The 20,338-nt window shown below is 44.1% G+C and overlaps 1 protein-coding gene across 2 annotated transcripts in view; it reads right to left on the bottom strand.

Annotated features, from left to right (window-relative positions):
* Positions 1 to 19,579, bottom strand: part of mntb (MAX network transcriptional repressor b) — a 42,224-nt gene extending 22,645 nt beyond the window's left edge. The window contains exons 1-4 of one of the 2 annotated variants that reach the window (XM_060936438.1): positions 19,328 to 19,579; positions 4,966 to 5,602; positions 4,712 to 4,753; positions 2,628 to 2,739 (exon numbers count right to left, since the gene is read on the bottom strand). In XM_060936438.1, coding sequence (XP_060792421.1) covers positions 2,628 to 2,739; positions 4,712 to 4,753; positions 4,966 to 5,602; positions 19,328 to 19,400 — 864 coding nt within the window. In that variant the 5' untranslated portion in view covers positions 19,401 to 19,579. The remainder of the gene's footprint in view (positions 1 to 2,627; positions 2,740 to 4,711; positions 4,754 to 4,965; positions 5,603 to 19,327) is intronic. The other variant, XM_060936439.1, reaches the window with a different exon arrangement.
* Positions 19,580 to 20,338: the final 759 nt, after the last annotated feature.

Here is a 20,338-nt window from a genome sequence, read left to right as displayed (position 1 = left end):
CCATAACTCTGGTAAAGTGTGACTGAATTGCACGAAATTACAGTATGCGTATTACTGACGTATAACAAAGAATCCTGCCAAGTTTTGTGAAATTCCTCCAAAAACTGGGAGCAGAGCTGATTTCAGAAGGTGAGTACCCTTCTTGGGATGGACGGAAGGATGGACAGACGGACATCGCCACGACATAATCCCCCTTTGAGCCTTTCAGCCAGCGGGGGATAAAACCTTTTTGCCAAATTGCATGAAATTCCTCCAAAAATTGTGAGGGAAGTTGACGTCAGAAAGCGAGCACACCTTGATGAAATTGCCAAAGTACAAGTTTGTTAATAATCAATGGCATAACTCTGGTAAAATTTGCTCAAATTAAACGAAACTTCAATCTGCGTATAACTGTCATATAACAAGGCCTCTTGCCAAGTTTGGTGAAATTCCTCCACAAATTGCGAGAAGAGTTGATGTTAGAAGGAAAACACACGCTCATGAAATTGGCAAATTATATTTTGTTAAATTAAGGGCTGTAACTCTGGGCGGCACGGTGGTGTAGTGGTTAGCGCTGTCGCCTCACAGCAAGAAGGTCCGGGTTCGAGCCCCGTGGCCGGCGAGGGCCTTTCTGTGTGGAGTTTGCATGTTCTCCCCGTGTCCACGTGGGTTTCCTCCGGGTGCTCCGGTTTCCCCCACAGTCCAAAGACATGCAGGTTAGGTTAACTGGTGACTCTAAATTGACCGTAGGTGTGAATGTGAGTGTGAATGGTTGTCTGTGTCTATGTGTCAGCCCTGTGATGACCTGGCGACTTGTCCAGGGTGTACCCCGCCTTTCGCCCGTAGTCAGCTGGGATAGGCTCCAGCTTGCCTGCGACCCTGTAGAACAGGATAAAGCAGCTAGAGATAATGAGATGAGATGAAATTAAGGGCTGTAACTCTGGTAAAATGTGACCCAATTTAACGAAATTACAATATGCGTATTATCGACATATAACAAAGAATCCCGCCAAGTTTTGTGAAATTCCTCCAAAAATGATGAGAGGAGTTGATTTCAGAAAATGAGTACCCTTCCCAGGATGGACAGACATCACTGCGACATAATCCCCCTTCAGGCCTTTCGGCCAGCGGGGGATTTAAAAAAAAAAAAAAAAAAAAAAACCACACACAAAAGGGGTGTAACGGTACACATATTCGTACTGTTTCGGTACGGTGCAGACGTGTACCAAATGCAGTCTTTAACAGTAATTAACAGTCTGCATTTTTACATACTTCAAATCAGAGTTCCTACCAAACATATTAAGTGGCGGACTGTACATTTGTTACGTCTTTGACGCGCACTTTGAGGGCACTACACGCGCAGCCAAGCTAGCGAACGTCATGGGTAATGTGAACAAGAAGCCAGAGCTTGAAGACCCGCCCTTTTCATTAAGGTCTCCCATTTGGGAACACTTGGGTTTCCCGGGGCGGCACGGTGGTGTAGTGGTTAGCGCTGTCGCCTCACAATAAGAAGGTCCGGGTTCGAGCCCCGTGGCTGGCGAGGGCCTTTCTGTGCGGAGTTTGCATGTTCTCCCCGTGTCCACGTGGGTTTCCTCCGGGTGCTCCGGTTTCCCCCACAGTCCAAAGACATGCAGGTTAGGTTAACTGGTGACTCTAAATTGACCGTAGGTGTGAATGTGAGTGTGAATGGTTGTCTGTGTCTATGTGTCGGCCCTGTGATGACCTGGCGACTTGTCCAGGGTGTACCCCGCCTTTCGCCCGTAGTCAGCTGGGATAGGCTCCAGCTTGCCTGCGACCCTGTAGAAGGATAAAGTGGCTAGAGATAATGAGATGAGATGAGATGGGTTTCCCGGTGAAATACAACAGCGGACAAAGACAAGTGGAGAAGACGAAAGCGGTGTGCCGACACTGTTCAGTAGTAATTGGGGACACGTCAAACTTGATCATTCAGATATTGTAATTTCCAGCAGATCTTCCCTCTCAAAGGACAATGTGGACAAGTTATTTTTTTCTTAAAAGAAAAAGAAAAAAAATGAAAGTATCTGAGCAGGGTTACAAGCTGGTACTGTTAATGCTGCACTTCAGTCAATATGGAAAAGTTAAATTTCATTTTACTTTGTTTGAGAATCTTTTATTTATTGGAAAAATTATCAGTATTCTATTTTTAATTTTTATACAATTTATTTTTTAGTACGTTTCATTTAAAATGTTATTAAAACATTATAAACCATTGGTGTTTACAAAAGTTCATAATAAACAACCTGCAATTTTATGTCGTGCATTATTTCCTTCTTACGGTACCGAAAATGAACCGAACCATGACTTCAGAACCGAGGTACGTACCGAACCGTGAGTTTTGTGTACTGTTACACTTCTAACGCATACACACATGCACGCTTTTCATCCTAACACACACACCAATTAAACCATCTCCAAAACTATCACTCTTTGAATCCCCTTTCAATTCCACCATTTCACTCATAACCACTGAATCCATCCAATTTCCATCTCGCAAGTCTTTTACATTTTGTTTTTTTTTTTATCTGCATTACTGATACACTCGTCTAAAAATACTTCAATTCCACACAAAATCTACTCATGTGCATCACTGAGCTCCTCTCTGTGTCTGGAAAGTGTCCGGTTCGTACCTGGATGTAGCGCAGGGCGCTTCGAAGCACACTCAGGTTGGAGGTCTTCTTCTCGTCCACGTTGGGGACGTTCCTCTTGAGGGTCTCAAAGCATTCCTTAAGGTGTGCACGTCTAAAGTGGACACAAAGCAGGTCAGAAATGCTTTAGTTCTGATGTGATGCTTAACATGTACTGTAGCAGCATTATAGAACAGATTTTATACAGAATCTGGGGTACATCAGAACAACCTGCTACTCCTGAGCACTCTAACAACTCTTCTATATTTCATAGTTATGAACTGCTTTTACCCAAGTGTTTATGATGTCAGTTTTGAGAAATGGCTACGATCTGGCTGCTTATTTAATGACCATAATGTCTAGGCTTACCTCAATAACTTATTTAACTGTCCAAATAGACTGAAAGTGAAAAGAAAGTGACCGATTCCAGCATTAGTGAGTGTTTCATGTTTAAGGAGGGTAGGAGAGGATGTAAAAATATTACTAGCTGTGTAGTCAGGAACTGCTTGCTGGCAGTGCCAATTGAGAAAACTCAATTTTACAAGTGTCTACAAGGTTGACATTTTCTCTGTTGTTCTGCTGCTCAGAGTGTTTGAACGCTTTCTAAGCACTGATTGGCACAGGAAAGGACAAAAAAAAAGTATTTAAACACTTTCACTTTTCGTTTTTAAAACACCCCACGAGTCTGGAGAGCCCCGAGGGTATGCGAGATGAGCGGAAGAGGAGACAGGGCATCCAGGCAGTGTCAGTTAATATCAAGAGTTCAAAAATCATCAGACGGAGTTGTGGTGGTTTTATTGGGCAGAAAAGGACAGCTTTATCGGGGTAAATTTGAGTGATAACTCATACTAGCTTATGCTGATGTTCGGTTACAGCACTCCTGAAGTCTGGTAGGTCTGGTAACATAATACAGTTTGAGCAAATGTCTTCATGTACACTTGTATTGTAGCATTTCCTGACACCAGAAGCCTGGTTAAGAACCCTAACCCCATAAACCCTCATATAACTGGAGGAATCTATTATAGTATTTATACATGTTTGTACAGCAACGTGAAAACATAGCCACTTTTCCATTCACACCTTGAATGTACAGAGGCTCTGCACCATCACGTGACCCCTACAGCAACGGTAACTCCTTCACAGAGACTTAAAAAGTGCATTTACATTCAGGGATCCTTCAGAGCACGTTGTGTGCACGCTTGGGACCCAGTTATTATGGGAAACACCTGATGCTGATTTGAGCGCAATCAGCATGCACATATAAAGACGCTGTTTTCGCAGAGACTTTGTGAAGTATTCTGTCAGGTATGCAGCAGCAGACGGCTGCAAGTGCAGGAAGAGTGTATTAGCACGCATGATATTTATAAAAACGAAACCGAAAGCAGGGTCATTAAAATGACTAGAAACAAACGTGATGATGATAATACTTCGCAAAGCCTGCGTGTCCTTATATGGGCATGCTGATTGCGCTCAAATCAGCATCAGGTGTTTCCCATAATGTCTGGGTCCTGTGAGCAACTGAAGGCATGACAGTCAAACACTCACCTGCTGTGTGACCATAACTTTTAGCTTGTTCGTATATTGCCGTGCATCATCACCAAAACGCATCATTTTCATCACGAGCTGTAGTGTGACCATAGCTTTACACTCATGTTCACTTCACTGTATAAGAATGACTTTGACATGCACTTTGTATGTTTGTGAGCCATTTTCCCCTTCTACGTTTAGAAATCTCTAGTTTTTTCCCCCCAATAATGAATTACTTTTGGTCAATTCAATTCAGATGTCACTGTTTCATTCAGAACGATTTCCACATCCAAAAAACGCAGCAAAACCTTCCCATACCAATCCATAACAACTAACTCGGCTGAATGAAGCACTACAAGTTGCCTCCTGTCATAGCAGCGTAGTTACCATTGCTATGGGGGGGGGGGGGGGGGGGGGTGTCACATAATGGTGCAAAGCCTCTATCGGCATCTTTTCTGCATCTTCACCTATATAATTCCCTCAACTAGATCCGGTTGTTATAAAAATCAGTGCAATATTGCAGAATATGTGGAACAGATATAGAAGCAGAAGTAACTCACCTATGCTTTTCTAGCTTATTGTGCACCTCCCTGGTTCCTGCTCTGTAAGCACAATGTTGATGCATTTAGGTTAGAACTGGAGCTGCATAGGAGCAATAAATCCAAATCACTCTTAAGATGTTCTATATTCATAACATCCCTTGGCTCAGATAACCTTCTGCACAATGTTCTACACCTCATTATCTACCTTAGCCTTGCCGGTGAAGCAAAATACATGGAATTTTGTAGCGATGTGAAAAAAATAAAACCCTTACCCTCCGGGTCGCCTTTTGCCCTCAAGACCACGGGTGTCCTCCAAGGCTGCACCGTTGGCCTTGATTGTGACTGGTTGCGATACATGACTCTGAGGCTGTGCGAGAGTGGGCTGGGCCAGCAGGGCATGCTGGGGGGTGATGACCGGGGCTGTGTACGACTGCAGCAGGGCCTGAGGTTCTTGCTTGGGACTGGTGCCTGACTGAGGCAAGGTGCTGCCTTCTGCCTTCACATGGGTGACCAGGGGACGATTCTGAAACTGCTGAAGATGCTGCGGCTGGGGAGAGTGTTCTTCCTTCACTACAGAGCTGAGTAAAGGAGTGCCTGGAGGGGATAATGCTGTAGACAGAGGAGTGACCACTGGTATCGGAGAGGCTGTATGGAGCGCTGATGCTGCAGGATTAGCAGGAACCACAGGGATTGGGATAACTGCAATGGGCATGGGTGGAGGCAGGGGAGGGGCTGGGGCAGGGGCAGGGGCTGGAGGGCGTGGCTGGTGGTTGTGAGGCTCTGTTCGTGGCTCTTCAAGCCAGGTCACGTGGTTGATCTGTGCTGGCTGGATGAATGTGGCAGTGACTTCGGGACGCTTGGGTTCTGCTCCACGGGACAGGAGGGCCTTTTGTCGTCGCTCATCCTCCTCTGGAAGGAGACAGAAGATAGAGGATGAGACTGATGCAGATGGGTGAACAGGTCCACAAAGACATGCATCTACAATTTCTTTCACTTATAAAGAAGCAATGGCCAGACGGGTTCAAGCTGATAGGAAGGCTATGAGAACATAAGTAGTAACTCTTGACAATCACGGTGAGCAGAAAAGTCTCTCAAAACACACAAGTCGAACCTTAACGCAGATGGGCTACAACAGCAGAGGAACACATTCAGTTCTACCCGTCAGCCAAGAACAGAACAAAATCTGAAGCTAAAGTGGGCACAGAGGCAGTAAAATATTAGTCTGGCTAACGCAACTTCAAAGCTCTGCGAGCATTGGTCTGGCAAAGATATTAAGCCCAACCGTTTCCCAAAGCGCGTGGTTGACCCGCCTCCCTGAAATGCCTCAGTTTGCTACTGGTCGAAGCCAGAAAAGGCTGTGACGAAGCTTAAACCAATCACATCACTCATTCCTCTGACATATGTGACGCGACGGAAACTGCTTGAGTAACAGGAAGAAGGAGGAGGAGAATAAATACCTCCAGGGCTGCTCTTTGCTCCGTTTTCAACGAGAACTTCCCGTTGAATGCTTTCAATACAGCATCTACCGCTGTGTCAAAGGCTTGCCGCTGCTCCATGTTCGTAATGTTTCTAGTGAATGAAGCGCTTCCGGCATAGATTCTGTAAACAATCTATGGCTTCCGGTCGCAGTTCTACTACGTCACTGCCTTGAACACGCCTCTACCCAGGGCCGTTGGAGATGCTCAAAGTTGATTGGCTCCCGATTTTTCGGGAGCTTGGAAGAGCTGGAGATAGCTTGCCTTGCCAGACTAAGCTCGCAACAGGCCCCCGTGTTGCGTCACACTTAGGATGGGCGGGCCCAGGCTAGTAAAATATATGAACTTTGGTAAAATGTCACCAGGTCTGATGGGTTTTTGCTGGGACTCACAAACATTATGGTTTAGAATTTGGATTCAAGAGCCTGACTTGATGAGCCTTCACTGTAATGGTTTGAGGAATGTTTTCTTGACACGTATTGGGCCCCTTAATACCAGTCAAGCATCATTTGAATGCCATAAAGCACTAATACAGTATATATAAAGCAAATAGGTCCTTCTTCCTTAAATAAATAAATAAATAAATAAATAAATAAAAGACCTTCCTTGCTACAGCTGAGACTGTTAGTGTGACTAAACCACACCCACCAACTGAGGCCAGATATTTAAACCCAGCTCACAGCACGGACCTCAAGCAAGGCATTAACAGAAGAAAGATGACTCCTCTGTGACCAGAAGCGTAAGAACGTGTACCTTTAAAACTGGCAAAGCAAGTCCCGTCAGTCAGCACGGAGCTGTATGGAAAGCTTCCTGGCTCAGAGTGGGCGGAGTTCAAGCTTACAAAGTCAGATAAAGGCTGCTTTACGCTTCCCTTTCAGTGGAAACTTACTGACCGGTATAGAAAGTGCTCATACTGGAGAATCCTTCCACAAATATTAAGCAAACATCTCTTGGTGAAAGTCTCACCATATCAACGAGTATACATCTTTGTGAAATAACATTTTTATTTAAACTGAAAAGTCCTGGTTCAGGGTTCCTGCTGGCGCTTGTCACACTTATCATTGATGAACATAATCCATCAGTAATGAAGAGAAAGTTACTAGCAGTAATCACAATGATTAATGTATTTGTCATCTTTATCATCAGTCATCTTTTCTAGAAATCCCTCCACAAATCCCACCGTTTGCTGAAACCCAACCCCAGTGAAGAAACGGCAGGAAGCCAGAGTGTAAACAATGAGCACATGCTTGTGGCCAATAAAAATTGACTACACATAATGACTAAATGAGCACCAAGCTTTTGACCAATTGCAGCGCGTCTTAATCGTCCTGGTGTGGTGGTGTAATTATCTCTGTGTCAGTCAAACAATGGTGCAGTCTAAGCTGATGAAGTTTTTTGGGTGGGGCTTCTTCAAGCACTGGAAATGATTTAAAGGAGAACTGAAGGCAATTTTTTTCATTATCAAAATTCTATTTCTCATTTTATTAAATATCGGAATGCATTTTTTAAAAGATTTTTTTTGGGCTTTTTTCACCTTTATTGGATAGGACAGGAAATGAGCGGGAGAGAGAGACGGGGAGGGATCGGGAAATGACCTCGGGCCGGAATCGAACCCGGGTCCCCGGATTTATGGTGTGGCGCCTTATCCACCTGAGCCACGACGCCTCCCGGAATGCATTTCTGATCGCTATTTTGTCGCTGCTAGAGCAAGTTATGAGTGTTTGAAATATGCTCTGTAATATATCAGTCCATATGTCAAAGCAATGGCCGTAAACGAGATTCATTGAGACCTGTGCGAGACATCGTAGGACAGAAATAAAACGTACAGCGGAAATCAAAGTGACCAACATCTACCAACGTTGTCAAAAGATGCGCGCGCCCTCTTTCGAATGCTGACATAATCAAGCCGGAAGTTTTGTTTGTTTTGATAGCAATCAGGAAAGTTTTAAAAAAGTAGGCAGTAATCGTCATTTAAACTCATTTTTGTGCAATATTTCGTTTGGAAAAGTTTTCAAAATGGCGGCACTGACACCTGGCTGACACTTCACGTTTCGAAGTCTCGCGAAGATTGTGCAGATAAGCGACGCCTGCCGTGGACCAAACGAGCTAAATTCAACACGGCTAAAAACCAAATAGGTTGATAAGTATAAATATTTAATTGCAATTAGTTGCCAATACAAGTCACGATATAAGGTTACTAAAACCAAAAACGTAATTGAATAATACGTCAATTAAGAAATAAAGCAAGTTTAAAAATGACTTCAGTTCCCCTTTAAGGGCTGGAACCACGGGGGAGGCACACTCAGAGCCCCAACCGTCCCCGAGCACATCGGACAGTGTCAGTCATATGGGGGGGATAAATATTTAAATAAACAAACCAAAAAAACCCACGCCAAAGTGAAAGCGCTGTCAGCCAGCAAGCGACTGAAGGGAGCGATGTTTCGGCAGGCGTGGCATGCTGAGTCCCCATGGCGAACGTATGATGAAAAACGCAGTGTCATTCTGTGTTTGGTTCATAAATCAATAGGAAATTCAGATTCCTTCACTGCTGGATGTTCCAAGATTCTTCTCAACTCTGCTCAATTGTAAATCAAGTTGTGTGTTGAAGTAAATGCTAAAGGGAGTCTTAATACCTCTTTGGAATAATTCCAAGCTAAAAGAACCTAAAATAAGCTGAAACTAAAGAGGTGTATTTTAGTTTGATGGTGCACAGGGCGCCCAAAATCAAGTCTCTCTCATTCGAGGCTGGAGTGGAGCCCAAATTTTATATGTAAGAGAGAGGCCGATCTGTACAAATATTTGAATTGTGCCAGTTTGGTTGGTATAAACCTGTATTAAAGCTAGACGGCCTTTCGATTTCATAAAATCGGTGAAATTTAGTTCTCTCTGAAACGTGGTCATTGTGATATGTTTATTTCTATAATGTCTCACAAAATATTAGGCCATTATGTGACTGGGAAGTTATTTCATTTGAAGGGATTAAAGGAAATAACATGCATGAAATTGCTCGCTTGGCGCAGTCAAGCAGACAGAGGAAGTCCGTGTGCGCAGGTTTACCTTTGAGCGTGCACTGACAGTTCCATCATTCTGTCGCTAAACGAACAGCTGATCACACCGAGGTGCTCACTGAGCGCCGATATTTATTAGTTTGATAATTCCTGCGTTTCCTTTCCTTCGTATATAACATAACGTCTTTTCTTCTCGCTTTCTTTCCGTTACTGTAGTCGGTCTTTCACGTTTCATTCGCACACTCACGTCCTCCATTTTTCTCTCCTGTTTCAAATTTGTATCCCACAATGCCTTGCGCGAACAGGGAAAGCCCACCACGTCATGCATGATGTAGTATCTTGAACTGGGTCATGGTGAAGCAGGAAAAAATAGCGGAGAATTTCAGGCCACGTGGCTCTAAATTCATTAATTGTTCTATTTTAAAATTGGAAGCCTGTGATTAGAATTCAGTAGCTTTCGGTCCACTAATGGCCCTTTTCCACTACCCTTTTTCAGCTCGCTTCAGCCCGACACGGCTCGCGTTTCGACTATCTAAAAACAGCACGACTCAGCTCGCTTCAGCCCTGCTTAGCACCCAAAACTCGCACCGTTCTGGAGTGGGGCTGAAGCGAGCCAAACCGAGCTGAGTGAGGCTAGGGGCGTGAGGAGACACTCCCCTGTGCACTGATTGGTGAGGAGGAGTGTCCTCACACGCCCCGCGAGCACGCTGGGATCTGTAAACACCGTAAACCCGGAAGAAGGAGAATTACGAGAATTATGAAGCCTTATGCGCCTCGCCTCATCTATACGCTCTTGCCAGTATCTGTTGGCGTTGTCGGTGACAACAAGCCACAGCACCAAGACCAGCAACACTAACGACCCCATGTCCTCCACGTTTATTGTTTACTCTCCGGGTTGTGAGACTACCGCTTAAAAGCTCACTGATGTCACTGTTTGCGCCGCCTAACGACATCACCGGACGTCCACCCACTTTCGCTAACTCCACCCAATGTGTCCACCCACTTCCAGCCAGCACGGTTCAGCGCGGTTGTAGTCGAAATGCAACTCCAACAGCCCCACTCGGCTCGACTCAGCCCGACTCAGCACGGCACGGCTCAGCCGCGTTGGTAGTGGAAAAGCGGCATTTATTTAAAAAAAAAAAAAACGGAAAGTGCTAACACGGCAGTGCAAGGGGCATGCCTTTTTGCCGATACAAAACGCTAGTTTTAAAACCATTGCAAAGCTCAATTGTGTTGTGCATTTCCAGCGGGATGGGCTCTGCACTCGACTTTTACGGACTTTCCCCTGAAGATGGCGTCTGGAGAAGAACAACTTCAGGTAAGGTACTGGCTTTGTATTTACTCTTCTACACACTCTGTCCGTGCACTTGCAGAGCTAGGGACACTTCGTTTTGTTTGTAGGAACCCTCTACTCACTTCCACAGAACTGTCATGTTGTTTTGAGCTTTGAAATGGTTTTAAAACTAGCGTTTTGTATCGGCAAAAAGACACGCCCCTCGCACTGCCGTGTTAGTGCTTTCCGGTTGAAATAATAAAAAAAAAAACGAACTGTCTCAAAACCAAAACACATCTGATTGACGTGATTGTGGTAGCAACTCAACGTATGCACTCCCAATAATGCGTAAATATGCTTTCTAGGTCTATCACTCCAGATTATTCCTTTAATACAGAAACGGTCACATATTAGAACAAGCGCATTAGTATAAACCTGTGATTTGCATTACAGCCATCACTACTGTCAGAGCTGCCGTTATGGATAATGAATCAACACCTTCTGATTCTTCATTTCATTTCCTTTTTCTGGAGCTGCTTTGTTTACTTTCAGCTATTTCCTGTGAAGTTTTTAACACACTTACTTGTAACTTAGCTATCGACATTTTATCCACTAAAAACTTCAACATCTGTGTCTACATGTCTTGTGTGCCACACGTTTTTTTTATTTATCAATGGAGTGTACACTTCCCGTTCACCCCAAAGCACCTGTTTAATGAACAGCACACACCATCGCACCCAGGAACCACCTTCTGTTCCTATCCAGACTTTCAGAAGTTCTTCTCAGAAGCACTTCTGATAAAGCATAATCCAGGCTTAGAAGAAAAGCCTTGGGAGGTGTCTGACCCAGAAACCAGCACCACAGTCCGGATATCATTCAGCAGCACGCAGAGGAAGCAGGCGGGAATCTGAGGCTGTGTCTCGTCTCGTCTCATCTCATGTGCAGACGATTTGATTGGTCGGGTTGTGGTGATGGACAGACTGAGCTGTAGACAGAGTTGACATTACCCAATGGCTGAGGATCGCTGCTTTTGTTCTGCGGGTTCGATTTTAATATGAGAAGGGGGGAGGGGATTTGTGAGCTGCCCAAAGCACATTTCAGCTGATGTCATTAGTGCTATGAGACACGAGCTGTGATCCGTTGCTGCAGTGCCTACGCTGCGTCCCGAACAAAAAAAAAAAAGGAAAAAGAAAAAAGGGAGCTGCTAACGCGGTCGAGCATGCGAGGCGACGGTTGCCATGGATGCAAAGAGACCAACACAGAGGCACGTGGGATTCCTTGAACGTCAAATTAGCCTGGTACCCAAATTGGCGGGTACCCAAAACACGACTCTTTCTCCCCCACCCCACCACATCTCGATTTCACAAGAACAAGGCTTTGGGGATGCGAGCTGCACGCTGAGCGAATTAAAAACCAAGAAAACACTTACAGACTTGAACGTACACTCCAAATAAGGGAAAAGACTCCCTCATGTGTGGTACGTCAAATAAAGTAACAGCATTCAACAAAAATCCTTTATCACGTGGGGATTTTTTCGCATTAAGAATTAAACAGCAGTGCATACAGCTACTCCGTGACCCAGACAGCGCTTCTGTTAATGAGCTCTAAGAGAACGATGGCTCAAGGCTCTTGAATAAGACGTTAACAGATGGACAGTGTTGTGAGCAACAGGACAAATACGGCTCTTACTGGACATGTGTTTGTGGCATCGCAGTGCCTGGTCTCCTTATAAAGATTACATCGACTACTGTGAGTCAGGGAAAAAAATGTGCCAACAGGACACAGCCATTTACGCTCCCTCCCTCCCTCCGTCACCTCCTCCCTCCCTCCGTCCTTCCTTCTCCAAAGCACACGCAATTACTCACACATGCGGTCTGGAGCACAAACAAAGCGAGGAACCCACGCAAGCTTGTCCAGGCTTAAATTCACATGGTGTACCTTGTAAAGTGCCACACAAAATACCACTGATTATTACATCCTCAGCTGATAAATAAATACCATTCTCTTATCCATTGTCATTTGTGTTAGTAGAAGGCTATATGCTTTTCTGCAAAATGTCAATAAACCCTAAAACGCAGGTTAAAACACAAAAGGCTCACACAAGCCCAAATCTGACACTGCATGGGACGCCTCTGTAATAACTAAAACACCGATGCCATTTCTCCAGAAATCACCACAGGAGAAAGGACAACAAATCACTCTGCGCATCTACGGCTTAAAACATTCGCTTCTTTGAAGGGTTTCTTGGAGAACAAACGAGAAAGAAAGAAGAGGCCATTGTGCCTCGGATGTCAGTTTCTCAGTTCATACTTAACAACTTGTAAAAAATATTTTACAACAATATATAAGTTTTCTCTGGTTAAAGTTCAACTAGGTTCAGGTTGTTTTCGCATACATGGCATCTCTATTTAACGAGATCACACCACCAACAACACGCACGGAAGCACCGTATACAGGGGAAAAAAAAAAAGTATGCAGACATCTGACTGTCACGCTCACATCCCTACGCCTCTTCCCTAAACTGCTGCCACAAAGTTGGAAGCATACAATTGTACAGGATGTCTTCGCATGCTGTAGCTTTACAATTACCCCTTTTCCACCAAATCAGTTCCAGGGCTGGTTCGGGGCCAGTGCTGGTGCTGGTTCACAACTCGTTCAACTTGCGAGCCAGCTGAGAACCAGTTTGCTTTTCCATAGCTCGCGGTGCTAAGGGAAGCCACGTCATTATGTCGTTGTATACGTCAGTTACGTCGCTATGTTTGCATAAACCTTGGCGCGAATATCGAAGCAAAAACAACACGGCAGAAGCAGCAGCAGCAGCAACAACAACAATAATAATAAATGACTTCGCGTTTGTACAGCTGCTGCTTCTCGTCGCTTAAAAATGGCGATCTTTCGCGGTCTTGTTATTGTTGTTGGTCTTAACAACTCCGCCCCCCTGCTGACGTAAGCGGTTCTTTCCTCTGGCCCAGCAGAGAGTTGGTGCTAGCCTGGAACCGGTTTTTCTGGCCCCAGAGCCAGTTCTTTGTCAGTGGAAACAGAAAACCCGGTTCCAAACTAAGCACTGGCCCCGAACCAGCCCTGGAACTGATTTGGTGGAAAAGGGGCAAATCTGAGCTCATGGTTTGTCAAAGTTGGAGTGGAAGAACTCAAGTGTCCTGCACAGAACCCTGACCTCAGCCCCACTTTGGGATGAACAGGAACGTCAAGCGCACCCCAGATCTCCTCATCGAACATCAGTGCCCGAGCTCACGAATGCTCTTGTGGCCGAATGAACACAAATCCTCAAAGCCAAAAATTGGTGGGAAGCCTTCCCAGAAGAGAAGAGTGAAGCTTATTCTAACAGCAAAGAGGGAAGAAATCTGGATTGGGATGGATGTGATGGTCATATGGTATGGCTGGTCATATAGTGTAACACCATTAACTCCTCAAACATGCAGTTTGCTGTTTTTCCAGGTACAGGCTGCTAAAGGAAGTGAACAAAATCTCAACTGTGTCCATGGCAAAACCTGAACCAGAAATATTCAAATAGACTGGGCACATAATAAATAATAAATGGGAACATTATGTACTATACACACTTCCTGTTTGATGTCCAGACATCGGTCTGTTTGGAAATGTTTAGGAGTATGAAGAGAGACGCCTGGTCATTTTTGAGACAATAGTTCGCTATATAGTTATACAGAGATGTCCACAAACACTGGCGACTGGCAATTTTCTCCGCCTACACATACCCCTTTTCCACCAAATCAGTTCCAGGGCTGGTTCGGGGCCAGTGCTGGTGCTGGTTCACAACTCGTTCAACCTGCGAGCCAGCTGAGAACCAGTTTGCGTTTCCATAGCTCGCGGTGCTAAGGGAAGCCACGTCATTACGTCGCTGTATTCGTCAGTTACGTTTGCATAAACCTTGGCGTGAATATCGAAGCAAAAACAACATGGAAGAAGCAGCAGCAGCAACAACAACAACAACAATAATAATAATGGATGACTTCGCGTTTGTACAGCTGCTGCTTCTCGTCGCTTAAAAATGGTGATCTTTCGCGGTCTTGTTATTGTTGTTGGTCTTAACAACTCCGCCCCCCCCGCTGACGAAAGCGGTTCTTTCCTCTGGCCCAGCAGAGAGTTGGTGCTAGCCTGGAACCAGTTTTTCTGGCCCCAGAGTCAGTTCTTTGTCAGTGGAAACAGAAAACCCGGTTCCAAACTAAGCACTGGCCCCGAACCAGCCCTGGAACTGCTTTGGTGGAAAAGGGGGAACAGATGCTCTGTGCTGGCTACTCAATCTCAGAAAAAAATAAAAACTTGCCTTTCAATGTTCAAGTGATTTATATTGTCTCTGCCGCCCATAATTTGCTGCAAATCCAATTATTCCACCACAAAATTGTCTTCGATTGATTTGGGTCTAGCATGCCCAGAAGCAACACCATATCTGTTGACCGATTCTCGCGCTCTGATTGGCTGAGCTGGACCACATGACCACAGTGGGTTATTTCAACAAAATTAACACGAATATTGCGGACATGTACTCACATCCAAAGACCGTAATTCCTCCAGGATGACTTTCTGCAGAAAAGTGATACTGATATTCAAGCATGACCGGTATACTTTATTCGGGGCACAAACGTGAAATTGATTTTGCAGCAAACTAATAACACATCAATTCTCCAACTCAGATACAGCACATACAGTGTGTCCAAAAAGTCAAGAACTAATGGGAACATACCGAGCAAATATTTTGATTTGAATATTCTCAGCAAAATCTGCAAAAAAAAAAAAACACTTGATACAGCATCTGAGAAAATGAGCAGAGCGTAAAGGTGAATGTGTAGAGCACATGTTGCAAATAATATGTTTAAAATTAAGGACATGTAGTTTTACTTTCATGGGTTATTCATGAGATTATCAGCGTAAACATTTTAAAATCCAGGCTAAACAAATCCCACCTGTTCAAACAGACATCCCTGGAGATTGTGGTTTGTTTTATTAACGCCATTTTCACTTCTTGTTGTACCAATATTTCACTATTTTTCTATACTGTGATTCATCGTTTTGCATTTTTTAAAAATATTTGAATATTTTAAAATGTTTAACTTTTATTTCTTTTAAATCATCATAAGCTAGGTATCATTGATAATTTTATACTCAATATATAATCTTGTATGTACTACACTGACTCAAAAAAAAAAAATTACAGGTAAATAAACAAGACGACACGGTCATCACTATCCCCCCGCCAGGAGCATTTTATGAAGACCTCTTAACACTTACGACCTTATGAGCCCAGTGATGTCATAAGTGCTATGACACCTTCATAAAATGCTACCCGGCTTTTTTCAATAGTATGAGTGTGCAAAGTTTCATTGATGTAGCTTATGAGAAAATTTGTCCAGACTGAAATGGACAAACGAATGGATGGACGGACTCCATTCCTACATCCCTCTGCGCACTTCGTCCTTCCCACACCATGTGGCGCCGATTTCCATTTCCGTAGCCCTCGGCCTCTCACCTATGTTACATAGCTAGAATAACCGCGAGAGTTTGACTACCCACTCGCATCTGTATTGCAGCATGCCTTGTCAGACGGCTAGGCCAACTCACAGTCTGCGCGCTTCGTGGCGGGGGATAATAAGTAAACAAATAGAACAGAACAGGTTTTACTATCATTCTGCAAGTACGACAAAATTAGGTTAATGTGTGTATGGAAATGCCATGTAATACAGAACAGGGCTCGAAATTCACGGTGGTCCAGTCACCCGAGGCGACTTAATTTGTCATTTGGTGGGTAATTCCTGTCACTAGGCAGCCCGGCTGGCTAGCTGAAAATAAAAAATATATATGAAGCAAAGATTCAGACTAGGGCTGTGCGATATATCGAATATACTCAATATAGCTCCGAAAATTCTGTGTGAGATACATATAATTATTAGAGGTCGACCGATTTAATCGGCCGATTTTTGCCATTTTTAATGAATCGGCATCGGCCGATTTTCTTATTTGATCGCGCCGATTTAAAGTCAGGCATGACAGCTACGTAGAACGCGGCGTGCAAAAGACCCAAGCCAACAAACGTTTCAGGAGTCAGCAGAGACAGCCTACAGGTAAGGCTTCAATTCTTACATTTCAATGTCCTAAAGTCGTACATTTGCTCTCATGATAGTTGTAATCTGTGATGTGTTGCTTCATTTAGCGAAAGGAAAAACGAATAGCATTTCAACTGCATCGGAGATGTAGAATTCCTCTCGAAATGAAACGCTGCGATGCGTAGCCTTGTGGCCGCGAGTGCGTCGGGAATGCATCGACTATGTAAGCCCCCTTAACGCTGGTGACCGCTATGTTCCGATCTAAACTGTAGTAACGGACAATCTAAGTGAAAAGTTAACAAAAAGAGGACGCAAAACTAACCTGTGAACGTAGTATAACATTGCCATCCCATGTCCATTCGTTTTCGCGATGTATACATGTTTGATTTGATTGTGAACCAGAGACCGATGCTAGACCTCTGCAGTTCCTATTTCCGGTTTCCTGCACAGCATGCTGGGAGACGGAGTTTTATATTGTTGAAACGGAAACGTGTGAAAGTTCAAGGCATGGAAGTTCCACAGTGAAACTGTATAACTTAAACATGTATTTTGCCGTTTTGAAGTAACTATCTGAAGTTGTCACATCATGGAAGTCTTCTTGCACTCTGTTAGTCTATCGATTATTCATTTTAATACGTTTAAGTCATTAATTTGTTAATTCTTATTGTTATGATGAGTACAGTCATTTTTATATAATACATAATATTTATACTATATATTATGTTATTTATAATGAATAAAATAAATATGTTATGAATAATAAAATCTAAATGAAATTAATAATTTCTTTCATTAACATATTTTCAATAAATCGTGTTAAGTTTATAAGTGTTGTGCGTCCTCGTACTAGTATGATATTTTAGCATGCCAATTAAGGACGATACGATAGCATATCGGCCCAAAAAAAATCGGCAGCTCATATCGGCCATCGGCTGACTCTGACCTCTAAATATTGGTATCGGCATCGGCTTTAGAAAAACCCATATCAGTCGACCTCTAATAATTATTATATCGTAACTATCGAATATTTTATGGTCATCTGCCGACTTGTGTTTGTTTCGTGTTTGTTTAAAACCTTTTCCGGTGGTTTTCTTCCTGTCCCTCAGGCAGTAATGCGAGAGGCTGCATAAGGGTAAAAAAAAAACAACAACAATAACGTCACGCACTCGCCAACAAATCCCGGGCGACATCTCGGTGCTGAAAGGAACTTGCAGGAAGATTTCCTAGTTTCGGTTTACAGCGCTGACTCAGTTCGTGCAATCGCTGGTGTTGCGTAGGCTACCGTGTAAGCTCAGTCAATTTCAGCGACAAATTAAAAACGGAAGCAGACGAACTGGTTCCTAAAAGAACTAGTAAGGGGTCAGTCATCTGGCATTTTTTTGGATATCGCGAGGAGGACATGGAACAGCAAATGCCAATTTGTAAAGTGTGCAAAAAAAAAAAAAACCCAGTATCAAAATACTCAGGTCTTGAAATAAATGCACATTAGTCATGAACAATGGTAACTACTCTCTTTTGCGTTATTTTTGACAGAAGTAAAATTCATACATGAACAAATTTTGGCGAGTCGATTTTCTGTTTGGCGAGTTACTTTGGAAGGGAACTAGTCCGGCTGGCTGGTGAAAAAAAAAAAGAATTTCGAGCCCTGCAGAATTGTAAAAAGTGTATCATAAGCAATGAGCATATAGAAGGTTTTCCAGGTGGGTACAAAGGTAGCTTAGATATTAGTGCAAACAGTTGTTGTTGTTGTTTACTGCATTGACTGGAACAGACAGTTACACGTTTGCAATCTACTTTATAAGATGCTCTGAAAGATTTGCATTTAAATTTATATTCCTAGATCCACTCTTTCACCATTTTAAAACACAAAAGGCCAACAGCGCATTATATAACGCGTGCATCAGACAGTCGAGGCAGGAGGGAGTTGCCCTATTTCCCGACGTCGTGACCCGCGGTGGGCGGGCCCCACTCACTCTGAAAGGGGCGGGGCCTGTCTAGTGCGCACGTGGTCGCAAGGGGCGGTCCTTATTCAGCACGCGCTATCCACCGGGGGTGTGGACCGAGTGACACGTCATCAACACGAGAGAAAAAAAAGGAAGAAAAGAAAAAAAAAAACCCTATTCCCAGACTGTAGCTGTAACACGCATACGACTGATCTTTGCAAATATAACCGAGGAAGGTCTTATAAGGGAAAAACCCACAGAGATACACGATCTCCAAGCAGGAAGTAAGGCGAAAAGTCACGCGGCAATGTCATGCTGTAAACACACACACACACACACACCACCGCCCAATGCACAAGCATTACGACATTCCCTAACTTCAAAAAAAGGTGCTCATTTATTCATAAGGTTAGTTTTTAATTCAGGAATCTAATAAATATTTTATATATATAGACATGTACACAGTGCATGCGCGCACAATGCAAGCCAGTTTCCTAATAGATTATAATATAAAGTGCGTGTGTGCGCGCGCGTCTCTGTGCTCACCCACCCACTACGACGGGACTGCGCGCGCGGAGTCACCGACTAAATATAGCAACGGATTTAACCCGGAAACCGAGCAAAGAGAAACGCTCGCGCGGACTGACACCACTAAATAATAAAATCGAAAGTTTCAGGAGCACCACAACGCACTGTATTACACTGCACGCTCTGAACATTAACAACTGCACGTTATTTAAAAAGTGCTACAGCATGCATTACTCAACACACACACACACACACGCATGCATGTACATTTTTGTAATTTCTCCTTAGTGAACACACACACACCCACCCACTCCCACCCCTCCACCTTACCACGTGTAATCTGCTGTTGCTGGGCTTGCCACTCCAGATATCTCGCCGCCTCCAACAGTATATCAATACTCATCTCGTTCACCGAGCGGATACAGTGTCTTTAAAAAAACACACGCACGCGCACTAAGTTGCGTGTTTGCGTGATGACCGGATTGCTCACGCGCACTAAGCTTTAACACTTATTTGATGATTATATAATTACATTTAAAATATCGCAACAGTTCTTCCGAAAATTCCTCAGACGTGCATTACTTGACTTGCAACAAGATGGCGATGCGAGTAACAGAAAACACAACACAGTGGAAGGCGGCATAGCATTCCAGCCCCGCCTCCTTACACGAAGCCCCGCCCCTAAATACTATCGGTTCTACAAAACAAGGCAAAAGCTTTCGGATCAGGAGTCAGAGATGTCACAAGGCAATAAAAAAAGCTCCATTATTGAAAGAAAAGAAAGAAAGCACAACTTTATTCATCACACACTTGTGAAATTTCCTTTCTGCATTTAATCCATCTGAAGCAGTGAACACACACGCTAACGGCGCCCGGGGAGGTGCCTCGCTCAAGGGCATCTCAGCCCAAGGCCGTCCCATATTAACCTAATGGCCCTTTTCCACTACCCTTTTTCAGCTCACTTCAGCTCGCTTCAGCTCACTTCAGCCCGACACGGCTCGCGTTTCGACTACCAAAGAACAGCACGACTCAGCTCGCTTCAGCCCTGCTTAGCCCCTAAAACTCGCACCGTTTTGGAGTGGGGCTGAAGCGAGCCAAACCGAGCCGAGTGAGGCTGGGGGCGTGAGCAGACACTCCCCTGTGTACTGATTGGTGAGGAGGAGTGTCCTCAGATGCCCACACACGCCCCGCGAGCACGCTGGGATCTGTAAACACCGTAAACCCGGAAGAAGAAGAATTACGAATTACAAGAATTTCTGAAGCCTTATGCGCCTCGCCTCATCTATACGCTCTTGCCAGTATCTGTTGGCGTTGTCGGTGACTACAAGGCACAGAACCAAG

This window comes from Neoarius graeffei, chromosome 12 (assembly GCF_027579695.1).
Source record: "Neoarius graeffei isolate fNeoGra1 chromosome 12, fNeoGra1.pri, whole genome shotgun sequence".
NCBI lineage: Eukaryota > Metazoa > Chordata > Actinopteri > Siluriformes > Ariidae > Neoarius > Neoarius graeffei.
This window is presented reverse-complemented; position numbering and strand designations above follow the sequence as displayed.